General features: G+C 40.2%; 1 protein-coding gene across 1 annotated transcript in view; it reads right to left on the reverse strand.

The window, feature by feature from the left end:
• The window catches only part of PLCH2 (phospholipase C eta 2), a 68,416-nt gene that overhangs the window by 34,621 nt on the left and 7,070 nt on the right, over positions 1-26,725 (reverse strand). Inside the window, exon 3 of the mRNA XM_026051016.1 lies at positions 24,731-25,181. Coding sequence (XP_025906801.1) covers positions 24,731-24,842 — 112 coding nt within the window. The 5' untranslated portion in view covers positions 24,843-25,181. The remainder of the gene's footprint in view (positions 1-24,730; positions 25,182-26,725) is intronic.

The raw sequence follows: 26,725 nt of genomic DNA on the forward strand, positions 1-26,725 counted from the left end.
CACAAAGAGATTTTAAAATAGAACAATGCTTGACTTTGCAGGCTGGCATGGGGCTTAGCTAAAAGCATAACTCAGAAGACTTGAAGACTCTTGAGAGTCTTATTACAAAAAGCATCCAAAGTTTAAGAGGGGAAAAATAACTCAAGCATGCAAAAAAAGAGCATTTTTTACAAGATATAGGAGCACATACATATGTAAGTGAGGAAGATGGTGGGAAGTGAGCAAAATGGAGAGAATTCTGGGGCAAACAGATTTATAATTAACCTCTCAGGATAGATTAACCAGCAACCTGCATGTTTTGTAAAGGTGTTATAAAGTTATTACAGCACATAGAGCTGTAGTCAGCACATAGCTGTAGTCSTTCAACTAGGAAAGACAAACCCAGAAATTTCAGTACAGGAGATTTCAACACATGAACCAGATTCTGATCTCTCTTCATGCTCACCATGTATTAGGTTTCACTCAGAAGACAGTAGAAGAGAAGCAAAACAAAAGGCAAATTAGGCTTCTGGTGTAGCAAGAAGTTTGAAAATGGCAAGTAGCAGCACGCAGACACACGTCCTATCCTCAGCTCACTAGCAGCTGAACAGGTCGTGGAAAATATTCTGGAAAGCAACATATTGATCCTCAGAGACATTAGATATTACAGAGCTGATACTGTAATTGACTTGTAAATCCACAAGGATTATTCTTGTAATTTCACAGCTATTTATCCTTGAATGAACACACTTTACACTACAGACCCAGTTTACCAGATTAGCCAGCTAACCTCCTCACAGGAGGCTGATCCTAAAATAAACACATGGGCAGCAATTAGAGATATATGTATTAAGTCTAATACAGATACCATCGCAGATAAAGTAGATGTGTGCTTCCCATCAAGGGARCTCTTAAAGAATGCAGAATAAAACAAAATGGATTTTAAATGTGTAATCACACTTCTGAATGTGTGATTAATGTTTCTTCCCCCCCAGAAGTGCTGCCTGTTCCCAAGAGCCTGCAGCAACACCGTCTAGACAGCAAGCTCCAGTTTTCTCCTCTGGAGCCAGTTGCCTGCACGTCTCCGTGGCTCTGTCCTCAGCGCTGCGTGTCTGCACACAATCGCTGGCTGTGCTGCTGTGGCGACCATGTCAGCAGGGGAGAGATGTGGTGAGCACACGGTGATGCAGCACGGACAACATTTGTAGATAACTTCTGCAGCAGCTACATTAAGAATTCCCTAGAACCACCACCACTTCTGAATGGTTCTGCTAAACCCTAAGGGAAATGTTCAGGCAGAAGCAGGCTTATAGGCAAGTTTCTTGCACCCACACAAATGCTCATAGGCTCAAAAGACATGTGGATGACCGGGATGACCAGCTGGACCACACCATTATCCCAGCTGCTTCTAAGCTGCCTTTTCCTTAATTCTACCATTCCCATCCTAATGACCTTTGCCATGGATCCAGTCGGAGCTGTAGACTACAAGCCACAGCTAGACCATCTGGACAGCAACTCTAAGAGCCCTAATCCTCACTCAAGATTAAAGGGTTGTCTCTCCCTGGGGCAGGCGGGAGCCAGGCTGTTCACTAGCTCCCATTTCTCACCCAGCACCATCCAAAACTTACCAAACACAAATGCTCAAATGTGGACCTAAAGACTCTGCTTTATTCTAATACATCCCTCTAGTGTGTGACAGTTTACAAGGCCACTAATTCCATGTGGAGAAACATCAGGAGCTGCAATGCCTCTTGCGCYGTTCTGCCCTTCCAGAGCTGGAGGCACAAGGAGGAGGCCCCGCGAGGGCGGCTCTGCTGGGGAACTGCAAACACCAGCATTGCCAGGGCCCTCCAAGGCTGCTGAAAAATTCATAGCTTCTAACTGTGGGACTGATCCTCAAGTCTTTTAAGTTACTTTACTCATATGAATAAACATTTGTGGAACTGAGACCTATTAGAAAGCACTAACGTAATAAAAATTGATTTGTCTCCTTCTATGACATTCAGACCACTTTAGCTCTTCCGAAAATTTTGATGCAATTATTTATTTAAATGAGTATTAGGCTTTCTTTTAAGCCTTCAAGTAGATTGTGCCTTACGAAAGACTGTTTAATAAATGTATTAAGATTCTGATACACGTTTTACCAATGAAGCATTAGGTTTACAATGAATTTATCCCTAAGCTATCAAAACAGAACCTTCCCTCCATTCTGTCATATAAACGGGATGCAAAGGCTTGGAAATTTTCAATGTCTTCATCAAATTCTGTTCGCAGTGTAAAAATATTATTAGCTCTTTTCTATTTAAAATATTCCCTCTTTTTGAAATATTTTTACAGCTTTACCTTCAATGATTAAAAATAAAATAGCAACCTGCTAATGAACTCTACTAAAGGTTCAGATGCCAATTTTGGCAGAGGAAATACAATTTTCAAAATACTTCTAGCAAAAAGATGTAAATATGTTAGCAAGTTTGCTAAAAAATATATGTAGAAAGACATCAGCCTTTTAAAGTTTCTTCCAAAGACAGACTACATAAAATTTGCTCTAAAGTCACCTTGTTTCCAGTCTCTGACCTTGTATAAGAAAATAGTCCTACAGTCAATTAAAATAAGACCTTAAACTCTTTACCTTTAAAGATCTTCCAGCACTTTACCATCTGTTCAGTGACATGGGTCACAAACAGTGAAAGGGAGATTAAGGCAGGTTGGGAGGGAAGACATCCATTAACATTATTGAATGACTTCTATGAAAACACCTTTAAGAATTCAAGGCAAAGTTGGTGCAAGAAAACAAGTCATATTGAAAGAGGTTAAGAAAAGCCATCTGCGTCTGAAATACTGGTGATCATCACAAACTGATTTTTACTCTCAACCTTTGCTTACGTTTTTAGTGTGGAGTTCAGTCTCTTCCACCTGTAGAAAAAAAATCCCATTCTTGACAGCACACTGACAGTCAATAATYACTGCATTATACACTCAGCAGCTCCAGGCTTAGATCCCACAGGTAAAGAAAGTGAAGTGCCTGTTTAATCACTCAAACAGGCAACTAGTAAAGTTTAAAAAAAAAAAAAAACAGAAGAAACATTTTTTATAATTCTAAGTTTCCTGCCTTCTTTGCCCAAAGCACAAGGTCTGTCATCCTGAACCCAAAAAGCTCTGTTGACTTTGATCCTCAAAAACATCTTTTATACTGGATCCTCAGCTGCAACAAATGTAGACAAAAGGCACTCTACTGCTCTACTGCAAGTCTAATGATAATAAAAAGACAGCAAAACCTTGATGAATAGGGCTTTTCTGGGAAAAGAGAGCTCTGTGAAGCAGGCAGACAATACTAAAGGATTGACAGCTATTATATCACAACCTTTCACATTAGAATTCTTGTAACAGGGACGTCAGATGAATAATTTTAGAGACTTTCAGGTACTAAGAACTACTGGCTTCAGCTGCATCACCACTGCTCTACTCCTAAGTGAGAGGAGTACCATATCTCCTCTTCATAGCACAAACACTACCAGGAAAGTGGCCACCCTTTAGAGGGAATCATCATTAAATGGCTTTGCCCATGGCTTCAAGCTCTTTTAATCAATCTCTGCTCTTTTAATAAATCCTATTTAAATCCTATTTTTCTTGGTTGCAAGGTACTTCCACTAGCTAGCTTAGAACGACACCCTCTGGCAGAAACAGCCTGTGAACATCCTTAAATCTAAGTCTCAGCTTTTCCTAGGTGCAAATGTGGAACTAAGATAGGTAACCAGTACTTGGATGGTCCTCCAGGGAGATAATCATGTAATCTCAGGCTCTCTGATACCTGTAAGTCTGTTCAGAAGTTGGAAGCAGAACCTAGTGCTAAACGGTTGAAGGGACATTCGGTAACAAAACCAAGACCATTTCTGTTTACAACATATGATTTTCTAGGCCCATTGCTGTAAAAGGGAAGTGAGCATCAATGAACAGAGGTGGCAAGATATTCATGAACGAGTGACTTCTAATAGTCTAGTAGCTAAAAATACTGGGAATTGGGGCTACTGATATACATGAAGGTATTAAGAGTAGCATCCAAGGCACAGAGAGGAGCTTTTCTGTACACAGAGATACCAGACTTCTTTAATTACAGTACAGCTATTTTAAAGTTACATGACTAATGGGCATAAAATAGTGTTGGAAAATGAGACAAGCAACTAGGCATTTCATTCAATTAATGTTAGCATGATTTAGTGTGTATAGTGYGTGTTTAGTGTGTATTTGGGATTTTTCTAACTAAAAGATAAAGCTTTTAGAAAATAAAAACAGGGKTTTTTTTTTTGGAGAGTTCCTCTCTAATTATTTTAACCCCTCAAGAAGCCATCAGTACAGGATATAAGTCCTCTAAATCTGAGTTACTGGTAACTTACTGAGTCTAGTTAAAACAGTGTTATGCAGTTCTTAAGGATCCTGATTTCACCCTGGTACAACTTTACCGGGGACAAGTTCAATCTGAACAGTCTCTATGAACTCATTTGAGAATATAGCAGAAACCGTATCTGATTAAAGGTAAATCATGCATTAAAAGATAAATATTAAAAAACCTAGCTGATTCAAAATAGTATTGGAATTTCTTTTCTATCTCACACTGTGGGTAGCAAAAGGTCTATGGTTAAAAATAGAAAACCCTTATTTACAATGATGGCTAGCTACCTAACTGAACAAAAATGAAGGGTATGGATTTAACTGGTGTCTCCTTCGCACTTTTTCATGCAGAAAGAGGCAGCTGTTGGAGATACATGTATAATTTAAGGTTTGCTGGTGACAGGAGACAAGGGTATGATACAGCAAAGGTTCCCTTATGAAACTGCTTTATCTTTGTACTAAGTCTGAATAACAGAAAACAAGCAAGAAAGAATGCTGTCTAAACTAGACTTTACTCTCTAATGTAACTCAGTCCCCTCTAAAAGGTTGTTAAAATTAAATTTCCCCTTACCTTTATCTGGGCTGATGCATCTAACGGTGCTTTCATCATCCATATTCCACCGACAGAATCAAGTGAAGGAAACACCAGAGGAAGCAGCAAAGACCATATATACATAACTGACGTTTCAGAAGCTTCTTAAAAATGATAAAAATAAACGTGGACCTTGGTCTTTTTAATGCAGCATCAGAAAGTTCCTAAGGATGCTTGCTGCTGCTTCTGGTCTGAGCAAGCTCATTTTTATTCCCTGGATAGTTTATATCAGGAGCTGCTGACAGGTAGAAACYAGCACAGGAGCTAAATGAATGTTACAGCCTTTTACTGCAACTCAAGTGTTCAGCCACCTGGGATAATTGTTCATTAACTCTTTGGTCCCCACTCTCAGGCGGGATACAGGCATGTATTTTTGCTTCACCGAAATGCTCAAGGAAAATGCAGGTGTTAGGAAATAAGTAAAAACCTCTCTTGATTCCTCTGGAATGTCTTTCCTTCAGTAGGCAGCTACTATCAATCTCTTGCTACTTCAATTATGACGGGAAAACAAAAAAGCCTCTTTTACATTTTAATGCCTCCCCTGTCCCTATGGAGCATCTTACAAAGTGTTACAGGATCCTCTCAACTTGCTTAGGTTAAGGTGGCAAAGCCTACAGCCACTGTTAAAAATATGCAAACTTTTCTCTGGACTTTTGTCTTACATTTGTTTCTTAACAAACACTACATATGTCTCTTTCAAAAGAATGCAATTAAATATTACCTCTGTATTAGTGTAAAAAAGGTAGCAAATTATCCAAATTGTTGTGTGTACTGTATCCCAAAATATAAAGGTAGATGCAGACCTTTGAGCCCTGCTTCAATTCTGGTGAAGGATTTCAGCATATTTATAGGCTAGCAGAAATAGCTCCTGCCTGTACTACATAACATTTAAATATGAAGATGAGACAGTATGTGCTCTTGAGAATTTGAAATCTAAATAAATAGTAGACAGTACTGATAGATAAATGGAGAAATGCTCTTTCTCATAGAGAAAAGGAAGGCTGGAGCCTGGTGACAGGTATAGCTTTCTCAGAAGATACAGGAGACCTTTTGCAGAACCAGACGTTTGTCTCACCAGCTCAATGGGCCCTGCTGTTCTCGACCCTCTTCCCACCTTGACCACCCACAAGGGAGGTCAGTCCTTTTGTTATCAGAGCTGCTGTTTGACTTTGCTGTGCTGTTACATAACACTTTATTTCAAGCTGTAGTTTTGATCTCCCAACGTACGTGAGCTGTTGTGTAATGCTTACAGTTATCTTCCACTGCATTCAGTCTTTCCAAACTAGAAACCAGCCTCATGCATATTGTTTCCACTTGTTACAACCAGACTGCTCTGCTGAATTTTCATTCTTTCTCATTTTTGCATTTTAGACACCAGTCAACATTGCACACTGATCACATAACTGCATGATCCAACACGAAAACACTACAATCTTCCCTTCAGCATGAATCCCACCGTCATTATCATGTAGGAAAGGATTTGTCAGTTTGGCCTAGGTCTATTTTCAGCAAAACATCATCCTGGTTGCTTACTCTTTTTCCCCACCAGGTCTGTCCCCTGAGCTATCATCTCCAGAGCAACCCAGCTGCCCAGGAGCCTCATGGGGCGTCAGGCATCCACACTACATGGTATTTGTTCCGGTGCCTTTGCATCCATTGCATTTTAACACCTGCTTCTCAAGGCAAAAGCTGAGGCCTTCACTGCTGTGCCCCACTGTGCAAACTCAGCCTGATAAAACACACACGACCCCGGCAAGGTAAGAGCTCTGTAAAGGTATGGAAAGGCATCACTGTGACAGCTGCGGGGGCTTTATGGCAATTCTTGTGAATATTCTGAATTTACTCCTCTTGCCTTTGCAGCTGAAGTGCAACTATCTACTGAAGCAAGGCTGTATTTATTTTTCCTCCATCCCCCAGAAATTCAATAATTTTTATTACTGGATGATTTGTAATATTCTAGACTCATACAAAGATGGATTTTAAATATATATATTTATTCATTAGCTCCTTGTTCTGCTACTTTTAGGACACAGCTTACCCTTCTTGTCAGGTAAGGCAAAATAGAAAGCAGTTCTTCATGAATCCTGCTATAAGGGTGTTTTCCCCATTACACTAGCTAGTGTGAAAATTAATCTCTCTAAAACCACAGGGTGCCCAGTGCAGGCCAAAGAGCAGCATTTAAAGTTAATTCTAGGTCTCTAGCACAATCCTGGATTAGCTATCAATTTCCCAGGAAAAAAAGCCTCCATTAGTGTAGAGATTTAGTCTCCAGCAGCTTCTCAGAACCCCATTGCCGGGCTGGCCGTGGTGAGGGACAGGGAGGAAGAAATGCAGAAGCCAGGAAAGGAGAACCGAGGCAGAGGAAAGTCCTGCTGAGGCAGGGCAAAGAGAAGAAACAAAGGATAACCCTATAAGAAAAAGAGCTTTTACAAGATAATACCTGAATTTATATCATATGAACAGCATATTGTGTCCCTTAAAGGTAGGAGGTTTGAGTTCATGTAGAAGTGCAAACTGCTGATGTAGTGGTCTGCGGCTTAGAAAATAGCTGTTATCTCCAGGCAAGGAAAAAACTACAAACCTAATGCACAATCTTTCTGTAATTGGTCTTGAGAGCAAAACTTGCTCTTTTCAGCAGTAGCTATTTAGGATTACTGCTCTCAAATTATATTTCTGCTCACATTCCAATAGGTAAAATCTCTGCTAAAGACTAAAATGTAAGGGAACACTGCAAAAGTAGTCCTGACACAGCCATTTTAGCCTGATTTTTCTCCTCCTCAATACACTACGTTCTGAATAAACTGCATGCACAGCAGTTATAATTTCAGTCCTACTTTCTTTTCTAATTCTGAGATGAACACCACACTGTGTTTGCAGGAGACAAGGAATCCGCCCCAGCAGCTGCAGACAAATAAATCAAAGGCCCAGGTTTCTTTTTGCCACAGGACGAGCTGCTTCCAGACTGTTGGGAGCAGGACATGAAAATCCCTTGGGACTGCTTGGCTTTGTGCTTTGGACATCCCTTCCAGTGTTATAATCAAGTGAAATGCAGTGTTGTGTCTTGCTGAACAGTTGCTCTTGGACTAGCGTCATTGTATATCCATTTAGAACAGAGTACAGCCAGCCTCTCTCTAACAATAAAAYGATTCTCTGCACTTCAGGATGAGCAGAGATTGTGCAGACCATTCTGACACCATCATGTCCAGCCACAGTTGTCTCTAAAATGCAGTGAATTTGGACAAGAGAGTTATCAGACATATTCAGCTGCTTTTAGGAACATGATACTGGAGGGAAGACAGTCTTATAGGTATGCTAACCAGAAGTCAACTGCTCAAAGTAGAACTTTGCACTGTGATATGCCTAATATTTATTTTATTTATAGGGAGAGAGAAGGAAAAAAAAAGAAAGAAAAGAGGGAGAAGCAAAATATGTTTATTCACACAGAAAGAGGATGTCCGTATCAGAAGTTACACAGCCAAGCTGAAGTGTACAGACAGGAACTGCTTCCAAAAAAACTACAGTGCCTCCTGATATCAAACCACATCTTACAAATAGAGAGCAACAGCCACTAGCCATTTGATGTCTCTGCTGTTTAGATTAGAAATTATTAAGAATCATCATTCTCAGAATCCAGATTTTTATCTATCCTCTTTGGAAGAGCAGTCTGGAGTTAAGACACTTTTCAGGGAGAAAACACTATGCCAACCATTCATGCTCAAGCACAGACTTACAAGATTTGTGCAGTCAAGTCCTCATTCTGTCACAACCTTCCTAAGCAGCATCATATACAGCACTTAGTTTCTCTGCCTAATTTTAGAAGATATTTATGCCAGTAGACATGTAGATATGCACCTAATTTTCAGAAGAAAAGAGGTACCATTTTGCCATCTACTTTAAGATGACTTAGTCTACTTTAAGATGACTTAGTCATCTTAAACATAATGTTTTTGAACATAGTGTTACCTGCTTACATTATTTGGGAATACACACAGTTGTAAGCTGTAAAATTATTAAGGTGTTAAAAAGGCTTTGCAATTTCCTACCTGTTGGAAGCTTTGCAAAGCATTCCATTATCAAGGCAATAAGTGCTACTAACRTTTATGAAAAGTGCATTGCTTGAACTTCAAATTCACATGAACCAAATCCAAGGCAATCTTTACTGTCACAGCTGCCTTATCTTCACCTTTTGGGACTGAAACAGTGATATCCATCATTTGGATGTGCCCCCTTTGGGTTATGCATTGTGCAAAGGCTCAGAAGGAGAATAAAACATACTGCRATATTGCTTTTCCAGAAGAAAGCCCACCTACGTCCAGGGCCACGTTTCAAGTACGGTCCCCAAAAGCAAGGCCAGAGCACGTGGCATTTCTTGCTGTTTGCATGGCACTTACCTTAGATCCTTGTTAGTGCACGAGAGGACTACGATTGACCTCAGGGACAGAGTGGCAGGGTGAGAAGCCATTCGGGGGAACGGGAGACCCTGAACAGACTGATTTTACACAGTTTCTACTCTGCTGTGAAAGAGTATGTGAAAAAAGGAATTAGATTTAACTCCTTGTTCAGCTACTAAGTGGAAGATCATTTACCTTTTCAGGGAATCCGTTCCTCCTTCCCAATAAATTCCCAGTATTTGGGAATTACTGGATTTGTAAACACCTCAAGTGAGCAGCTACATCTTAGGCACTATAATACAAGAAAAAGCTGCATCCAAGCAGTACTGTCAGATAGATGCAGATCACAGAAGTTATCACCAAAATTAACATCTCAGGTCCCTTTATTTCTCCACACAGCTCCCCTTCCCTACTTCAAAATACAAATGCATTAAAATTCTTGCTTGAATGCAAGGCAAACAATTATTTTACATTTTCCCTGTGGTGGCAGGGAAGGGAACACGTTCCGAGCTCCCCTTTCAGGGCCTTTTGACAGCCTTCACTTTTAACAGCCCTTTCCCCGAACAGCCTGTTCTCCCAAAGCTCCGTTTCCTCCAAGAAGCCAACCTCAGCACTATCACAGCGGTGCGGAAGAGGAGCAACTGCAGCCAGAAAGGCTCGTGGCTGCCAGAACTACAGACAAAGTGCTTAAAAAGTAACGTGCTTCCAGATAAACTGCATCTCTGATGCATGTTAGGGACAAGATGCATTTAAAAGACAAATGCAGGAATGGAACAACAGCAAAGTCTTAACTTCCCAGTGAAGAGCAGCAGACAGAGCACGGAGTATTCACAACGAAAAGTTTGAGTAATAAGACGCATTTAGAAATTAAACCTATTCTGAGCTATTTTTTCTGCATCAAGATTCATTATTCCTTAAGTAACGGCTGTGACTTACATTTCTGAACACAGCCCCACTCTGTGTACATAGTTGGATAGAGTTCAGAGTTGAAAGGCTGAGAAGATGTATAGCAGGGTGATGGCAATTGCTCACTCAGGTCATGGAAGACACTGCGCGTTTGCATACATCCAAAGCAGCTGTGCTGCGCTCAGTTCCACTGTTCCAAATAAACTGGGAATCAGGAATGCTCTGAGCTCTATGAGCACTAAGCAGACAAGCATTCATRCTTTGTTTAAGTTCCTAAACACTAGAGGGTGTTTAAAATTATGACGCGTGTTAGACTTAAGCAGATTTATTAGCCATGTGTTCTGAGTAGAACGAACATTTCCCTGCCTTGCTCTCAAACTGCAGACCCCTGGGCTGGGGGTAGGAGGGAGAGGAAAGTGACTTTTCTTCAAGAAAACCATCAACAGGAGACCAATACCCTCTGCTCTCCAGCCTTTTATTTTTTTCCTACAGCTTGTTTACTGCACTGCTTATATTTAAACATTTTGGCAGCAAATAGAAGGGGGTGGGGAGGAAGGAACACTGCCATATTTCTAAAATTAGCATCTTCTGCCTCAGAGGAGCCTGCAGAGATTTTTAAAATTAGGTTTCTCTGCAAGGATTGAAGGATGTGGAATTTATACTGTGTTACACAGTTAGAATTAAGCTGTGTTTTATACCAGAGACCTAATTCACCTCCCTGATTTTTCTCCTCTGCTCTGAGCTATCAGTCAGAGACTTTTGCCACAAAACACCAAGTCTTTTTTTTTTTAGACAAAATAATTATATTCCTTTGCCCTGTTACACACGAGCAGCTCCATGACATCCTTCACGTGAACCTGCCTGCAAAATGAAAAGCTCATTCCCTTTTTACAGGTCACTCCTGCAGTGCTACCAAAAAGGAATGGTGAGGATTGCAGCTGCATGTTCACAGCATGGGTCTGTATTTGCTGGTCCTCAGGTAATACACTGCTTGTAGAACCTGCTATGTCCTTCTTCAGTCTTTAAAAGACAGATTTTTATAATAGAAACTAATACAGTTAAGCAGTAATTGCTGTGTTATGTAGGTATATGCAGGTATAGACATGAGTAATTGCAATTCCAAAGCAGAATTACTGAAGTGATACATTAGCTAAAACTTTTAAATGCAAATACTATCATAAAGACAGGAATAAAAATTATATAATACGTTCACCTTTATTATAGATTAGTAAGACTTATCCCTCTAAAATACCTATGGAGCAATTAATAAAATTTTCAGGCCAGGCACTTCATATACATGTATGTAACAGACACACAGCAATCTGTCACAGATAGGATACGAAATACAATTTCTGCATCTCCAGGAACAGAAATATGGTCTTTAAAAATAAAGACAAGTTCTGCAAGAGTACGGCTGTTCTTTGCAGGAACTAATTTGAATGCCTGGCAATATTCCCACTAATTAGAACTACATCATAGATTGCAAGCTTAAAAACTGTATTAACAGCGAGTAACTGCAATAACTTCTCCAGGAACGGCTCCGCAGGCGATTTGGAGGGCTCCAGCAGCGCGAGCAGGGCAGAAGACGCGCGGCCCTGCACTGCTCCCGCCCGCGCACACCAAGCGCCGCAGACACCAACCTGCCCCTCGTCACAGCAACCCCGAGACCCTCCCCAGGAAGGTGTTCAAACCCGCACTGGGTTAGTCCTTGCTTGGGCTGAAGGTCAGTTGCCAACGTGACAGGGACCCAATCTTAAAAGACACCAGCTCCTCACACGGACTGGTGAGAACACCTTCCTCTCTGCCCTCAAGCCAGGGCTACAAAGCAATATTTTTGTCTTCTAAGTCCTTGTATTCTATTAACAATACTCTTAATCACTGAACCTGTTGAAAGAGAAAGTTCTCAAAATATTTCTGCCTTAGCTTTTAATCTGTGTATGAACTTGGAGCCAGGACAAAAGGAATGTTCTATAAACTTAAAAATACTGTGTGTATATATACATATATATATATTCATCACTTTGTGCTGCAACACAATAAACAGATAYGGCTGCAGTCCTGCATTTTATCATGTTGAATGACAGAATAAGAGCACTATTTTTCCTTTGGACTTTTATCTTGTCTTTTTTTTTTCAACTGCAACCTTTCTGCAAGGCTAGCACGAGCATTCTTATTATTGAGGCACGAGCATTCTTATTATTGATGAGAACACCCCTTGCACAGCCCAGGGAATAGAAATCTGTCCCTTCACAATGACCGGTTATTACTATGAAAGGGTCCCTGGGATTTTGCTCCTCTCGGTGGATTCTGATCTCATTGTCTCGTGTTAATGAAACTGCTTCCTGAGGTGGGCAGCGAGCACGGCACAGCACCAAGCAGCACTGCTACGCAGAGTGGAGGAAGCAGCAGGTGTCCAAATAGAAGGCAGGAAAAAATAAGTGAAATCTTTTGCAGCTTCCCAAGCTCTACTCAAAGCTAAACAGAACAGAGCATTGCAGTCTGTCAAGCTTCACCACCTCCAGGTACTGTTCTCTTAGCCCYGGCAGCTATTCTTAGCACAGCACATTGAGCTCCTTGCCTGCTGGCAACCTGGCACAATTTCTGCATTAGGGCACAGACAGGCAGTTCTTTTAATCAAGAGTATAAATTTGATTAGAAGTTTTGACACAAATGCCACTCAATTAACAATTCTGTTCCACCAATCTGTACCTTCTTTTCCCCCTCACCCCAAGTTATTCCATTTTACTAATAAGATAAGCAAACTTACTACATTAAAAGCAGAATAATATTCACAGAGCTACTAGAATAAAATATAACTCCTGTAAAATTTGGATATAGACAGAAGAGTGATTCYGTCTAAACTGTCCTTTCTTGATGAATCTATTCCCTTCGTGGGCTCCTCCCGGCTCGCAGGGTGTTAGGTGGCTGACAAGTTTCTTGTCAGCAGGTTGGAATTAYGGAAACCACCAGAAATTATGTCTGCTGTCATCCTTTCTAGCTATTTCCTCCTAACTAATTAAAAAAGCTATTTCTTCATAATTTCTTCATTAACCAGAAGTTGCCACCTGGTTCTGTTCTGCAGACTGACTGTCAGCCGGGCAGACTGAGCATGGAAACACCAGCAGGAAGGACCAACTTCACTGTTCTTCACGGTGCTCCTTATCCAWCCTGGCTTTGCTCTGACTGGTCCTGCACAGCCCTCAGACATTGCTAGGAAAAGCCTTTACTGCTACACAGCGGAGCATACTTATTAAAAGCAGCCAATGGCTCTGAGACMCAAAGAATCCCTACTCTTTCTTCGATGAAAACCCATCCCTCCAATAACCAAAGAAATTTGCCTGGCCTCACTGTCCACAGGCCACATTTTGCTCATCCTAGGTAATAAATTATGAATGGCCCCCTATACACATCTGTTACTCAAATCACCCACTAAATAATGTATGAACAAATGAAGAGACTAATCTGAAGAGAGAGAACTGTGGGGGACTAAACTTTGAACCATGTGCACAGCAGTAAGCATCAAAGCTTTAATACCAGGTCCGACTCCAGCTGGGTTGAGGTTTTTGTTTATTTTTAAGGGTTAAAGCTAACCTTTTATCAACATGAACGGTTGAGCAGGAGGAGCAGGGCATGAAAGGTCACTCAGAAAATATATGGGAAAAATAGAAAGAATTAAATCAACAAATTTGGTAAACATATGGTTATCAAAGGTCTTCACCATCTTATCTCAATAGTGGGAGAAGTTTGTGAGTGAATTGATAATTTTCTCTGGCAATACATTAACAGGTAATTTCTAGTAACAAAGACAATGTTCTGATTCAAAAGGACTGATTCATTTTCAAAGACAAAACTTGGAAAAAAAAGTGAACAATGATCTTAAAAGAAAGTTTCTAAGATGGGGACAGTCCTTGACAATGTTCATCTAGCCCAATTAAGCACAGAGCTGCCTCTAGTAAAATCATTAACAAACTTCCCGCTAGTCTTAGTGGCTTATTACAAGGCAGCATAAATTTTATAAACACTTGTGCACATAATTCACAGTTTCTGTTATGCAGAGATTTTTACTGCTGCTTCAGGTAAAAGAATCTGCCTAAAATGCATTTGCAAAACAGTAACTTTGTAAAGGGAAAAAAGCAAAGGTCTCTATACTAGGTTCAGTTGCACAGCTCAGCGTAAAACACCTCTGGGGTCTGAGCCCTGAACATCCAATTAAAGTGTGTTAGACTGAGCCAAGATTTGCCTAACAGACCAAAGGCTGAAGGAAGCAGCCTAATGGTGTGAATAAAGAGAAATGAGGTTCATTCTCATCCATCTTAAGTGATTATGCTGTCTACAATGAGTTCTTCTAGACAGTACACTAGTACAACAATTTCTAATGTGTTCTACAAATATCGAATCTTGAGGTAGCTTTTTAAATCTTGTACCAACATCAAGCACACAATGATTTTTTCCTTCTTCACACAAATGCATTAAAGTTTCATTTCCTTTGTATTTTATGTCCTTGTAAAACTTCTTTTGTCAAGAATCTTCAGAGAACCGACCAAGCCCTACCAACTATCACATCCACGCTACAGGAATTGTTTCCCACCGGGATGCATCGAGGGGAGAGCCCACCCCTCGTCAAGCATTTTGCCAGACGCAACAAAACCAAACAGCATCACGCTACATCACACCCTTAGGGAGAAGGCTTATCATGAGAAAAGAAAACTTGTGAACTTTGAATATTTAAAAACGGGAGGGAATTTGGGAAGCCTCCCATCCCTCTTCTACCTCTTAGTTTGGAAAAATCTAAAGAAAAAAAAAAAAGGCAAGAGAACATGCTCAACTTGTTTGTGTTACTGATTTAACCACAATGAACAAATCTAGATTAATAAAGCAGAACCCACTACTTGTCTGGGTTCTCAGAGAGAAGGAAAGCCCAGCTTTATTCCGTTCGGGTGCCAATGCCGCAAGTACTGCGGTGCCCGAGCACGGCACAGCCACGGGCTGCCCAGGGCTCGCAGGGGCTGCCTAGATGCCTGCAGGTGTTTCACTCTTTAGAAGGGCATAGCCCACTGCTTGAGTTATGAATATTAGACACACAAAGCATGCCAGTGAAGGCTGGTTTGTTCCAGAATATTGCCAAAGCGCTCACTCTTAGCACTGAATCCACAACTCTCATACCTCTAGTTTTTATTAGCTCCAATTTATTTGCTCTGATTCACATGGAAGTTTACATAGCTTAACCTATTGAAATCAGTTTATAATCTTTACCAAGAAGCAAACTGCAATCCCTTACACACAGTAGTACCAGTCAACCTACCTGGACATAAAAACAGGTTCGAAGTCAGACAGTCAAGTACTCTAAGTAGATTCTCAGCTGATACTGAGTGGCAAAACCACTCTRYTATCAGACCTGTATTTAAGGGACATCAYGGCTCTCATACAACGCAGAAAATACAGGATTTATCCTTATCCTACCTCTCCAAGGAACACAAATCAACCACTTTAGTGTTTGCACCATTAAAAAAATCACCCTGGGGAATCAAGCTGGTGATTCAATAAGCATTTAAATATTCCTGGACATTTCAATAGTCCCGTGGCCGATGCATGCTAAAAGACTGGAGCAACTTATATAAGTCCTGTAGAGAGAAGAGAAATGTCCCTGAAAATAAATCTACAAAACCACTCTGCTTCTCTGGGCACAAAGAAGGGGAAGGTAGCACTACATCTGGCAAGACACACGAGTACATGCCTGACAAAGCTTGGAATAATCTCCGATTCCCCCATTCCCTGTTTTCTGAGGACCGAACATTTTCCGGTGCCTGAATGCCTGCAGGTGCTCCTACCAATTAGATGTATTCCATGTGATAGCTCTAATTTACTTGTTATCATTTCCATGACTAATTATCTACTCAAAATGGCTCATCGCACAGTACACCTGACATTTTACAACCACCACTAAAGATGTGATAGATAGACCTTCAAAAAGAATAGATACATGTAATGTCATCCTTTATACAAATAGGATCCTTTATACAAATACTAAACTATATATAATATAAATGACAAATGCATATACAGAACCACAAAAATGTACCACTGGCAAATAAATTTAATATTTAAACACAGCTTAAATGAATCACGTACCAGTCAAAGATAAGAGTGACTAGATAATCAAAACCAATGAGTATTATCTACAAGAGCAGAACTGTATCATCACTAAAAGAATGCAGGCACTGCTGAGCTCTGCTTGCCATTTAACGTAAAGAACTCTATTCAGATAGCAATCATTAATGCCATTCAGAAATGATGTGTAGACTGTATCACACTGCATGGGGTGTTATTTAAAAAAAATAAAAAACAACCTTTGTTTCTTCCATCCATAAAGTTTCCAAGGTACACTTAAATAAGATTATTATAGCTAATGAAACTGCTCTGAAGCAAACAAATGTGGGAGAACTATGATTTGCTGTATCTCTTTATCATTACAATCTTGAAGCAGTATATATTTTGTTTCTAATAAATTAAAGAAATTCCGTGCTCCTTAACGGTCTTATTCATCTGGATACTATGGTCACAATTAATAAAGAATGCCTATTTAGAGGTAAAAGAGATTTTGAATGACTGAACTGATCAGATAAAAAAAACCCTACATTCTCTAAAGTAACAGGGTCACGAACAGCTAAATTAATATCTCTGGACAAGTGAGAAAAAAAGGGAGAGTAATCAGATGCTATCAGAGTACAACTAAAGAGCAACTGTGCCCCAAAGCAAAAGCACAGATCATCCTCTGGCTAAAATTCTGAAGTACATGGTAGAAAGAATAAATCTACCTACTGTGCTTCTGCGGTAGGCTTCCTAAATCCATTGTCTCCTAGAAATCAGATTTTTTCTCAATGCCGAGTATATAAATACACTCGGCATGTTCCCTCTGTCTTGCTCCCTCTTCCTCGAGTCTCTTTTCTGTTTGTTCTAGGAGGCAGTTGAAATTTCATCTCATTTATTAGCTCAGTCACTGAGGAATCATTGTCAGTTTTGCGGTGGTACAAGAGCCTCTGCTGCAGACAACACTGGAGGGAGCGAGGGAGAGAGAAAGGATAGGATTTTTATATAAATTACTTTTTGCTGGAAAGATTAACTCTTCATTGACTGTCATCTCCTCCCTGGCATCTTCAGTATCAGCTGACACTTCTGTATCATCTCTTCCAGGGTAACAGGCAATCTTTATGACAGCCATTTAATACTTCTTTCTTCTAAACAGTGGAGAGAAGAAGCAGATGAATTTTAACAAGGACCTACAATCACACACCACCACAGGCATGACTTCATTCTGCCTATAGGGAATGCCCCTTTTCAATTGTGCCAAAGCAATTATGGATCAGAAATGCCATGAACTAACCTGCCTATGATCATAAGTCACTGACCACTACTCAAAATTCTATGTCTAGAGATTCAAAGTTTGCATAAGCAAAAGTAGCAGAGTATTTAAAACCACTAATTTGGAATAGTCAAAATAACAAAACCAGATTATTTGCAAGGAAAACTAACCCATTGCCTCAATGAAAATGTGAAATCACTTGCATATCACCCTTCGTGCAGAGCACAAGATGTCCAATACAGAACAGCGATGTCTTCCCACGGACTACATAGATCCACCTCGTGTTGTTTTTTTCTTCTCTGAGATCATCAGATATATACAACTAGGATTCAAAATCCTCAGTCTGTTGCTGTATAACCAATTATGCAACTGATGAATCCTGGATCCGTCTAGGACTGAGCAACCACCACCTATAAAGCAGTTCATCTTAGTTACGTGCAGTAGAAAAACACTGTGATCTGGTCCTGGAGACCTTCAGTCAGAAAGTTGTTATTTCTCTCAAGAAACCAAGTATTCCTCTCTCTTTAATGAAGTATTTTGCTTCAGTTCTAATTGACAAACAAAATTCTGATACAGAGATAAATGAAAACTCCTGCTTGTAGACCAGCACTTAAACTTTTTGAGATGCGAGTGGTATCTAAAGCCAAACACGTTTCCCGTAACAGCACGGGTAAGGATTATATCTTAAAAAGCCAAATACCAAATTGTAAATGCAAATCAAAGTCAGACAATAGCCTCTGCAAAATACAATGGCTAAAAATAGCTTGGCTGCATCTTCATTCAGTGACTTTTACAGGATTTAATTTACCAGAACTATCTGCAGACAAATAGTTCATGTGTGAGAAAATGTGCACAGGAAAGACTCAGCTGTCATTTACGTTGATTACAAGATCTGTATCTTTCTGCCAACTGGGATTGTCAGTTTTATTCACATCTAATGACCATATCTTAACAACTTCCCACAGATAATATACATAGAGTAGAACTTTTTTTCCCCCCTTTTTTTCCTTTATCTTTGACAAAGGCACAGGCTAAGAGACTATCAGGAAGAGTCTTCTCTCATATAAAGACCTGGGTTTTGATTGCTCCAGCACTATCCAGTGGAAGCAGAATTCTGCTTACTCCCACTAAACACACTGCACGTATTCTAGGTATATGACTGAACACTGGTTTTCCCTATTTCTTTAGTTTCTAAGAACAAAACTATAAAGAAACACAACCTCCGGGTTACAGCATACCCTCACACACCAAGAGCTCTTACTCCGCCTTGCAACTACCAGCAGCCTTAGGTAACAATCCTCAAGCAATGCTGTGTACAATGGCTCTGGGAACAACAGCGGTGTTGACAAAACTGGTTTTGAGGCTGCAAGAAACTTCCCAATTCTGCATCCTGGAAAGATGAAACAGATGCAAAATAGCAGCTGAATAAAGTTCTCAGTAAATTTATCTCAGAGGTTCACATGAATCCTTCCTTCTCCCTCAAGTAAAACACCCTGTTCTCCACTGTATTAGTTGAAGACAAAACACTTCATTAAATCTTCATTATCTGCTCAGCATGCCATTCCGAAACGCATGTAGAGCAGGGCACAAGACATACTGGCAAGGCTGACAATATCTACGCCCTGTGTAGCACCAGTGGTGGCGAATACCAGAACTTGGAGGTCTGGGCATCTTTTCCCTCGGCGAAATCACTGTTGTTGGCCATCTGTACAGACGACTTGCCCACAGGTTTTTGCAAACAGATTCTGGGCTCTCGATGCTAGATGAGTAGTGGTGGTTTCACCCAGAAGATGGCAATAGTGATACACACAAACCTAGACTGTTACCATGTTAGTAATAGTCTTATAACAAGCTCTGGAATGTATATGTAAACAGAGCACTGTTTGTTTGCCTTGAAATGTGCCATTTCCCACCGCACAGTCTTCCCAGCAAAATAATCTTTACTCGTAGCAACACACATAAGAGGAGGAACAGAAAGGCAGGGAAATTGTTGAGGAAGGAGGCATGGTGGAGGTTGGAGAGGACACAGACAAAGCAAGAATCAGGTTATCCAGTTCCTATGCCATGATCAACTATAAAAGCCCTTCCTTAACAGAGACTCATCAAAAATTTACCATGCCTCTGGCTTTGCCTCAACAAACAATGTCGCTTCTTCCACAAGCAACATAAAAATAAACCCGTTAATGGTTCTGCAGACCACACAGCTCTGTGCCACTGGAAGTGTTCTTCTCAGATATTGCACTGAGCCTGAAATAAAGTGGGATTTTCTCAGTCTCTTCTCTAAGGCTCTTTCTGGGATGGTAGTACAACTCTCATTCTCCAGAGGGCTTCAAAGTCCCAGTGCAGTATGTAATAGTTAATAGTACCCAATACTATTATTACCCAATAAATACTCTTAAGGAGCAAATATCTACTCCTTCAAGTCAACAGGAAGGAGATGAGTGACATCTGCTTAAAATTGATAAAAATAAAGATTAGGGAAATAATCTGCAAGAGAAATTCAACAACCATTAAGAAAATGATTGCTCTAGTTTCCTTTAAAAAAAATGGACTGCCTAATGAGCTAAATATCCTCCTGGTGTTTTCCGTAACACATGGCTTGTTAAACCTTCCTTTGTCAGATATGTAAAGCATGCATGGAATATGTCATGTATGGATATACGGAACAAATGAAGAGCACCTCTGCCCTCTAGTGCTAAGTTACAGTCAAATATTATCTTTTGTAATGCAAAATTCCCTGAGGACCAGCAGTTATTCCACCACACAATTGTCACACACACACAAATATATATATATACACACACACACACACATATATATAAAGATGCCCACGACATGGACAGTCCCTTATTAAGCTCAATTTTAGTGTCATCAAAATAGAGGCACAGAGAAAGAATTGAGCTTGCCAAGATTATTGCAAGAGGCAAGTAGCAGAATTTGGAAATTGCCAACTGCCATCCCCACTTTACACACACAAATCGCCCAACTTTTTTCCTAGCCTTACCCTGAGGCTCTCTAGGATTTCAAAACACCAGCCTGACAACATTAATAGCATGTTTTCCCTCAGTTTTGGCATGTCACCCACTCATAGAGTTAGATCAGGCATCTGTGAATGGAACTGTGTGTTACCTAGGATACATAATGAATCTGCTAAAACAATTCTTGCCTTATACAACAGATGCTTCACTGATTGAACAGGTCTTCATCTTAAAAGATATGCTCTTTTTTTTTTTTTAATTAAAGAAAACTATCTAAATTTGTATCTCTACATGAAGCAGCTTGGTTTCATTTTTCCTTTTTTCCTTTGGCAAGAGAGGGAATCGATCACTGACTATGCATCCTACTGAACTTATTCTCATCTAACTCAGTATTTCCAGATAACCAAGCTTCTAGGGTTCAGACGTTTTGGGTGGTGGGTCTTGTAGACTGTATTTTGCAGAACAGTTCTCAAGCAGCTTGCATCAGTGCCCACAGATGGCATTGAGCGATTTTGTGATGATTATTTCATCTCTGAATTGTTTAGGTCAAGCATCATTATTTGCATTTCAGCACTGGTAAGAGCGAGGCCAAAACACAACTGGAACTTGTCTGTTGCACGAGCATACAGATCTTGCTTACAATCAAAACAAATGGAGCAGAAGTTACAGAAACTTCAGGATTCTGTAGTATCCGCAGTCTATGCAGTAGAAAAATCAAGGAGCTTTCTGTGCTTAAGTGGAAACGCTTGTGCTGAAACAATGCATCTTTCCAGAGCCCGTTCAACAAACTGCAGCAAGAACAACAGAAATCCAAAGCAACATCCTTCCTTTTGCATGCTTGTTAATGCTTGCAAAACCAGCAGAGTCATAGCATCAATTCTCATCCTGCATCCCAGCAGACAGGCAGTTTCACAATGAACTAGCTTTAATTAGTGTTTCTTCCAGACAGTTCATGCCAATTCATATATTGCTTGGGTATCTGTTCTTTATCTAGACTTCAACGTTAGAAGTTCCCACACCAGCAGCACTGCTCAGGGGGACATGCACTAAGTCAGATGCACAAGTCAAAGGCCATCTTACGTACGTCTCCAAGCTAATGTGGTGTTCAACACCCCTAAATAAACAGCAGTTTGCTTTTTTGCACATAGGACAACTCTTCCGTCCAGTTACAGGGCAAAAGCAAGTCCAAACATGCCAGAACATATTTTAAAAATAGAGGATTGCTAAATTTGCCCTATACTTCCTCGATTTTGGACTTTCCGCATGCTGTAATGAGGTCAAATCCCTACTATAAAGCAAAATTATATAAAACTTAATGGCAACACTCCATCCAGATTTACTTTTTACATGGTAATAAATGAATTTTATTCCTCATCCATACGCAACCTACACAGAAATGGGGAAATTTGTTTCTAAAGAAAGCAACAAGTTTTGCAAAACGTTGTCTCAGTTGATCAAGCAAGTCAGAAAACCACAGAGGAATGGCGAGAGTTTCAAGCTCTCCAAGATTAAGAAGAATGATACTAAAGTAGATTATAAGTAGCTGTGATATGTGGGAAAACAAACCATCAATTTAGGGGTATGTAACTGTATGGTTTTATAACAATTGCAGATCTTTCTCACCCAAAGGAGAAAGCTGAAATACCATATTTGAGAGCATAGGTTAGGCAATCAAGGCAACAGTCCAACAACGTTATCACCTCAGCATAGATTGCTCCCCAGTTATTACCACATGAAGGAGAAATAAGTGAAGAGAAGAAGCTGTCACTGCTCTACTCAACGGTCAATCCGAGCCGCACAAAGAGTTAATTATGGAAGCAGATAAGAACAAACTCCGATGGGTGTTGGGAACAGAGCCGCAAAGGAATTTTTTTGCAGAGGAGCAGCTTTTTTTTGGGCTCAGTCCCACTCGCAGGGGAATGCTGGAGGTGCCGCGGGATACAATGCGGGCACTATTTTCTCCCTCCAGCTATTCCTGCCATCTCTTTGCACTCTGTCCTATTTACACACACTTGACAAAGCCTTATGTACAGAAGTATATAGAAGACAAGTCATCTTATTCATTAGTAGAACAATACATACCAGCCCAAACACTGGGCTATCACAGAAACTAAACCGACCTCCAAAATGGTAAAATGCATTGCTGTGCAAGGGCAGCCTAAATATGAGGGATTGTCTGCTTTGAGATTGTACAAATATGGGAATACACACAGTAATAAATTGACCATTAGTCGTCAGTTTCAACAGAATATATCCTGTGTCCTCAAACTTTGGGGTTAAATAGTTTTAAGGCAACAAGCCACCTCTTTCTCCTTCAAACCCTTTTTCTTATAGCAAAAAGTTCATCTGCCACAGACATCAGTTACACAACTGCCTTCCTCCTACCCAATCTCCAGTCAATAYAGATACACTTTTGTGCTTCAGGTGATCTCAAAATCTTCCTGTGATAAGAGCTCATTTTCCTGAGCAAGTTGTCACCACTGAAAAAAGACCGACAATAACCAGCAACATTTGTTCTTTGGGCTTTGAATCTCGCAGCTCAGACAACCTCCATGGCAAAGTGCCACAACCCGAGGCACTATAAATCAGAGCTATTCCGTCAACTTAAAGGATTGTCAAGGTGTACTTGAAAGACTCAAAGAACAAAAGTTCCTATCATTTTCAGTTAACACTCCACACATTTTTGCCAGTTACACCCTATGAAACAAATCCTCAGTTTAAAAACATTTAAGAAGTTTTGCTGCAGAAACAGCACGAATGCTCCTTGTTCTTGTGGCCCTCACAGCTGCTGCATTCTACTGCAAACATTCCTCTCCTTTCTCACAGTATCCAGGGTTGCCTTTGAAACATATCCATTAAAGATTAAAGAAGAAAACAGTTAAAAGCATTTACTAGTGCTTATCAGCCAGGAGCCTGGCCGATAGCCAGATAGTTGATAGGCGACTGTACAAGCGTCACCCACAGGAAGCCATAGTGCCATTTGCTGAACTTCCCTGTGGCAAATATTCCTACATTAGTGTCATTATTTATGGTCACAGAAGACAATATTATCAAGATCCTAATCACAGAACTACAATTAATTCACATAATAGGTGTGGGTTCTATTTGCATTGCATATATTTATGATTGCCTGTGAAGTATAAGTGAGCTTCCCATTGTTCATAAGAAGACTCCACTGCCCAGCATGTCCTGAGAAAAACTGGTAACTCTACAGTCATCATCTTCCTGCTACAGAAAAATGTTTCTTAGCACTATTCATTAGACACTTGTGAACACTGACAAAGAAAATAGTACTTGGAGGAAAAACAGCATATAAAGCATGGATTTAATTCTAATTCTCTTTTAAAATCACCTAGAAACTTTTTCTTCTTTAATCTCTCTCTCCATTTGTAATATAGGGTTTGGTTTAAAATACTGTAAATCAAACAAAAGTTGTTTTTTAATCATATCTGAACGTGAACACTACAACTCCAAGGTGAAGTGCCTTAATCTTCCTGCTGCTTAGCAGTTTTCCTATAATCAGGTGAACACAGGATTGTGTTGACACAGAAATCCAACCAGCTGAACTTGAACACCACAAACCTGAAGTCCATGATGAAAGTCCTCCACCCTAAGGAAGTGTGATGGGAAAATGATAACAATTCTACATACTACATTCTACATTCTGTTCTTGTAGGGTTTTTTTGAGTCTAAAACATTACAGATAATGTGTATGTGAGGAACTCTAAGAGAGACTGAAGCAGATAATCTTTACCATTTAATGTAAGATTACACCTTCTGCAGACTTGGTACAGGTTTTGCCCTCTAACTGCACTTCATTTCATTCCTGACCATTAAGGCACCATTCAGGTACTATAGCCTCACACATGCCACCAACCCCTGGACACTACTGGAACGGGTAAAACACACAGCAGTGATACTTGGCTTTGATATTCTCCACCCAATCCTCCTTCATCTCATGAACTAAACAAAGAAAAAAAGGGTTCAAGGAATTCAGCCTCCTAATTTGCAAGCCCAATTCCTGCAAATAACCTTACAGAAACATAAAGGTCCCATATGAAATTCCAATACTATAAACTGTGAGAAAAAAAAATCAGTATGAAGTTATAAAATGAAAGAATCGTAACTTTTCACTTACCTACTTTGACGATGTTTGCAGAGAGGAAACGACAACAGTTTTCACTATGGAACACGAGTTCTTCTCTTTGTATCAAATTCCCTACTGCAGARTTTGGAGAAGTCAGAGCCATCTCAGCCTTTCAGAGCAGCCTTGTAAGAGTGGRTGCTTCAATCAACCAAGCAACACAGTACTTCCGAACGTGTGTCTGCCAAAAGAGTCAGTCTTGGTAATAAAATTATCTGAAGCCACAGATGATGTCTTCTCTGGAATCCCACATTCAGGAAACTGTCCTGGTTTAGTCCTGCTCATGCATATTGCACATATTGAAGAAACAAGTTCTGGTATCTGTGTGGAGAGAGAATTACCACCGAGTTCAGTCTTGGGAGAATGGATATGATGGCCCTTCTCAGCAGCAAAATAGTTACAAGTATGCAGTTAGACTTCTCAGGATTTCCTGCATGCTGCAAACCTGGAAAAGACAACAATTTAAAATAATGTAATTTGTGTTTATTATATATATAAAAATTGCCACAGCAACATGGCTAGTTGAATGTACTGACTTCAGCAGCTGCTTATACCCAGATAGCTGGTCAAAAGACATCTTTGAGAGCTATTTGCTGTAMTGATGACTTGTTCATCCAGTGCTGTTTCTTACTTTCACATATTTTCCCTCAGCCTACATACTTGTAACTCTTCATCACTCTCTGGCATCCTCCTTTCCTTTTTCTACCTATCTTTCTCTACTGGCTGCGGCAAGACTCACCTTTCTGAAGCGCACAGACAGATACCTTCTTCAGAAAAAGGAGGTCAAAGCTCGCTCCAAAACAGCGATCAGACCAGGCAGAAACCTTGGATCTTACCTTATGCTGGTAACTGTTTGAATCTATGGGAGTCTCCTTCGGTTTGTAATTACAAGTTGAGCTCTGAAATGCTGTCCTAACATGTTTTGTTGTAAAAGCAGAGATCCAGTTTGACATTATTTTAAGAGAGAGGGCAATGAGGTATTATTATTAAAGGAAGTAAAAACAGAGGTGGGTGAAAACCTTTGTAGCAGAATGGCCAGAGATGTCCTTGTCATGGCATCTGTCAAATTGCATTTGTATCTCACTCTTTGTCTCTGGTTCCTCATTCAGTTTCTTTAGGAAGTTGTCTTCTCCTAAATATTGTTTTTTCACCACTCCCATTTGTTGCCAGCTGCCTGCTAATCTCTCTTAGAGGGCTGCATGATGAGCAGCATTAGCAGTGGCAAAGCACTACTTCAGGTATATCAAGTCTGTAACTCTTTGTAGATATTACTGTGGTTTTACTGGCTGTTTTAGCATCAAGGACAACCCTTGCAACCTCAGCTCATACCCAGACACGGTTCTCTGTTCGCATCCTACAGCACAAGAAGAAAATAACACCAAGTTACTAACTCTCCAAAATGGAATTTTCAGAGCCCTAAACAGCTTTTGAAGGAATGGCAAAGAACCCAAGTTCATGGACAACAGCTAATGAGCCTCCCCTAACAGCATCACCTCATCCAGCTGGGATGCCATTAAAGTACATGAAAGCTCTAAGAATAAAGCAGTGCATTTCTAGACATTTGCTGGGACTGCTATTTCCATACATTGTTTGTATTTTGCATTTATACAACCTTTTTGCTGAAGACAATTAATACAGTAAATACATTGAGTGACAGAGTACAGCTGAGGAAAGACCTTAACATATAATTCTGTGTCCCTAACCCCGCCTGTCCCCTGCTGTATCCCCTCTCTCACCTATCTTCATATAAAGCCTGGAATGAATACATCCACAGAGGACAGGCAATGTCTCAGGGCAGGCAACTTATCTGGCTGCTTCTATTATCTGGGCAACTTCTCCTCCTCAACCGCAATTTTATTGCCACTAGCCACAAAGCACCATTACTGTGGTACACCTGTAGTAAATGTTTAACCTTGAGATTAATCCAGGAAGCCACAGCTCATAAAATGCATGAAACTATTTAATATTGAGTCAAAAATCTGTCTTCCC

This window comes from Nothoprocta perdicaria, unplaced genomic scaffold (assembly GCF_003342845.1).
Source record: "Nothoprocta perdicaria isolate Ctin4 unplaced genomic scaffold, notPer1 scaffold_72, whole genome shotgun sequence".
In the NCBI taxonomy this organism is placed as follows: domain Eukaryota; kingdom Metazoa; phylum Chordata; class Aves; order Tinamiformes; family Tinamidae; genus Nothoprocta; species Nothoprocta perdicaria.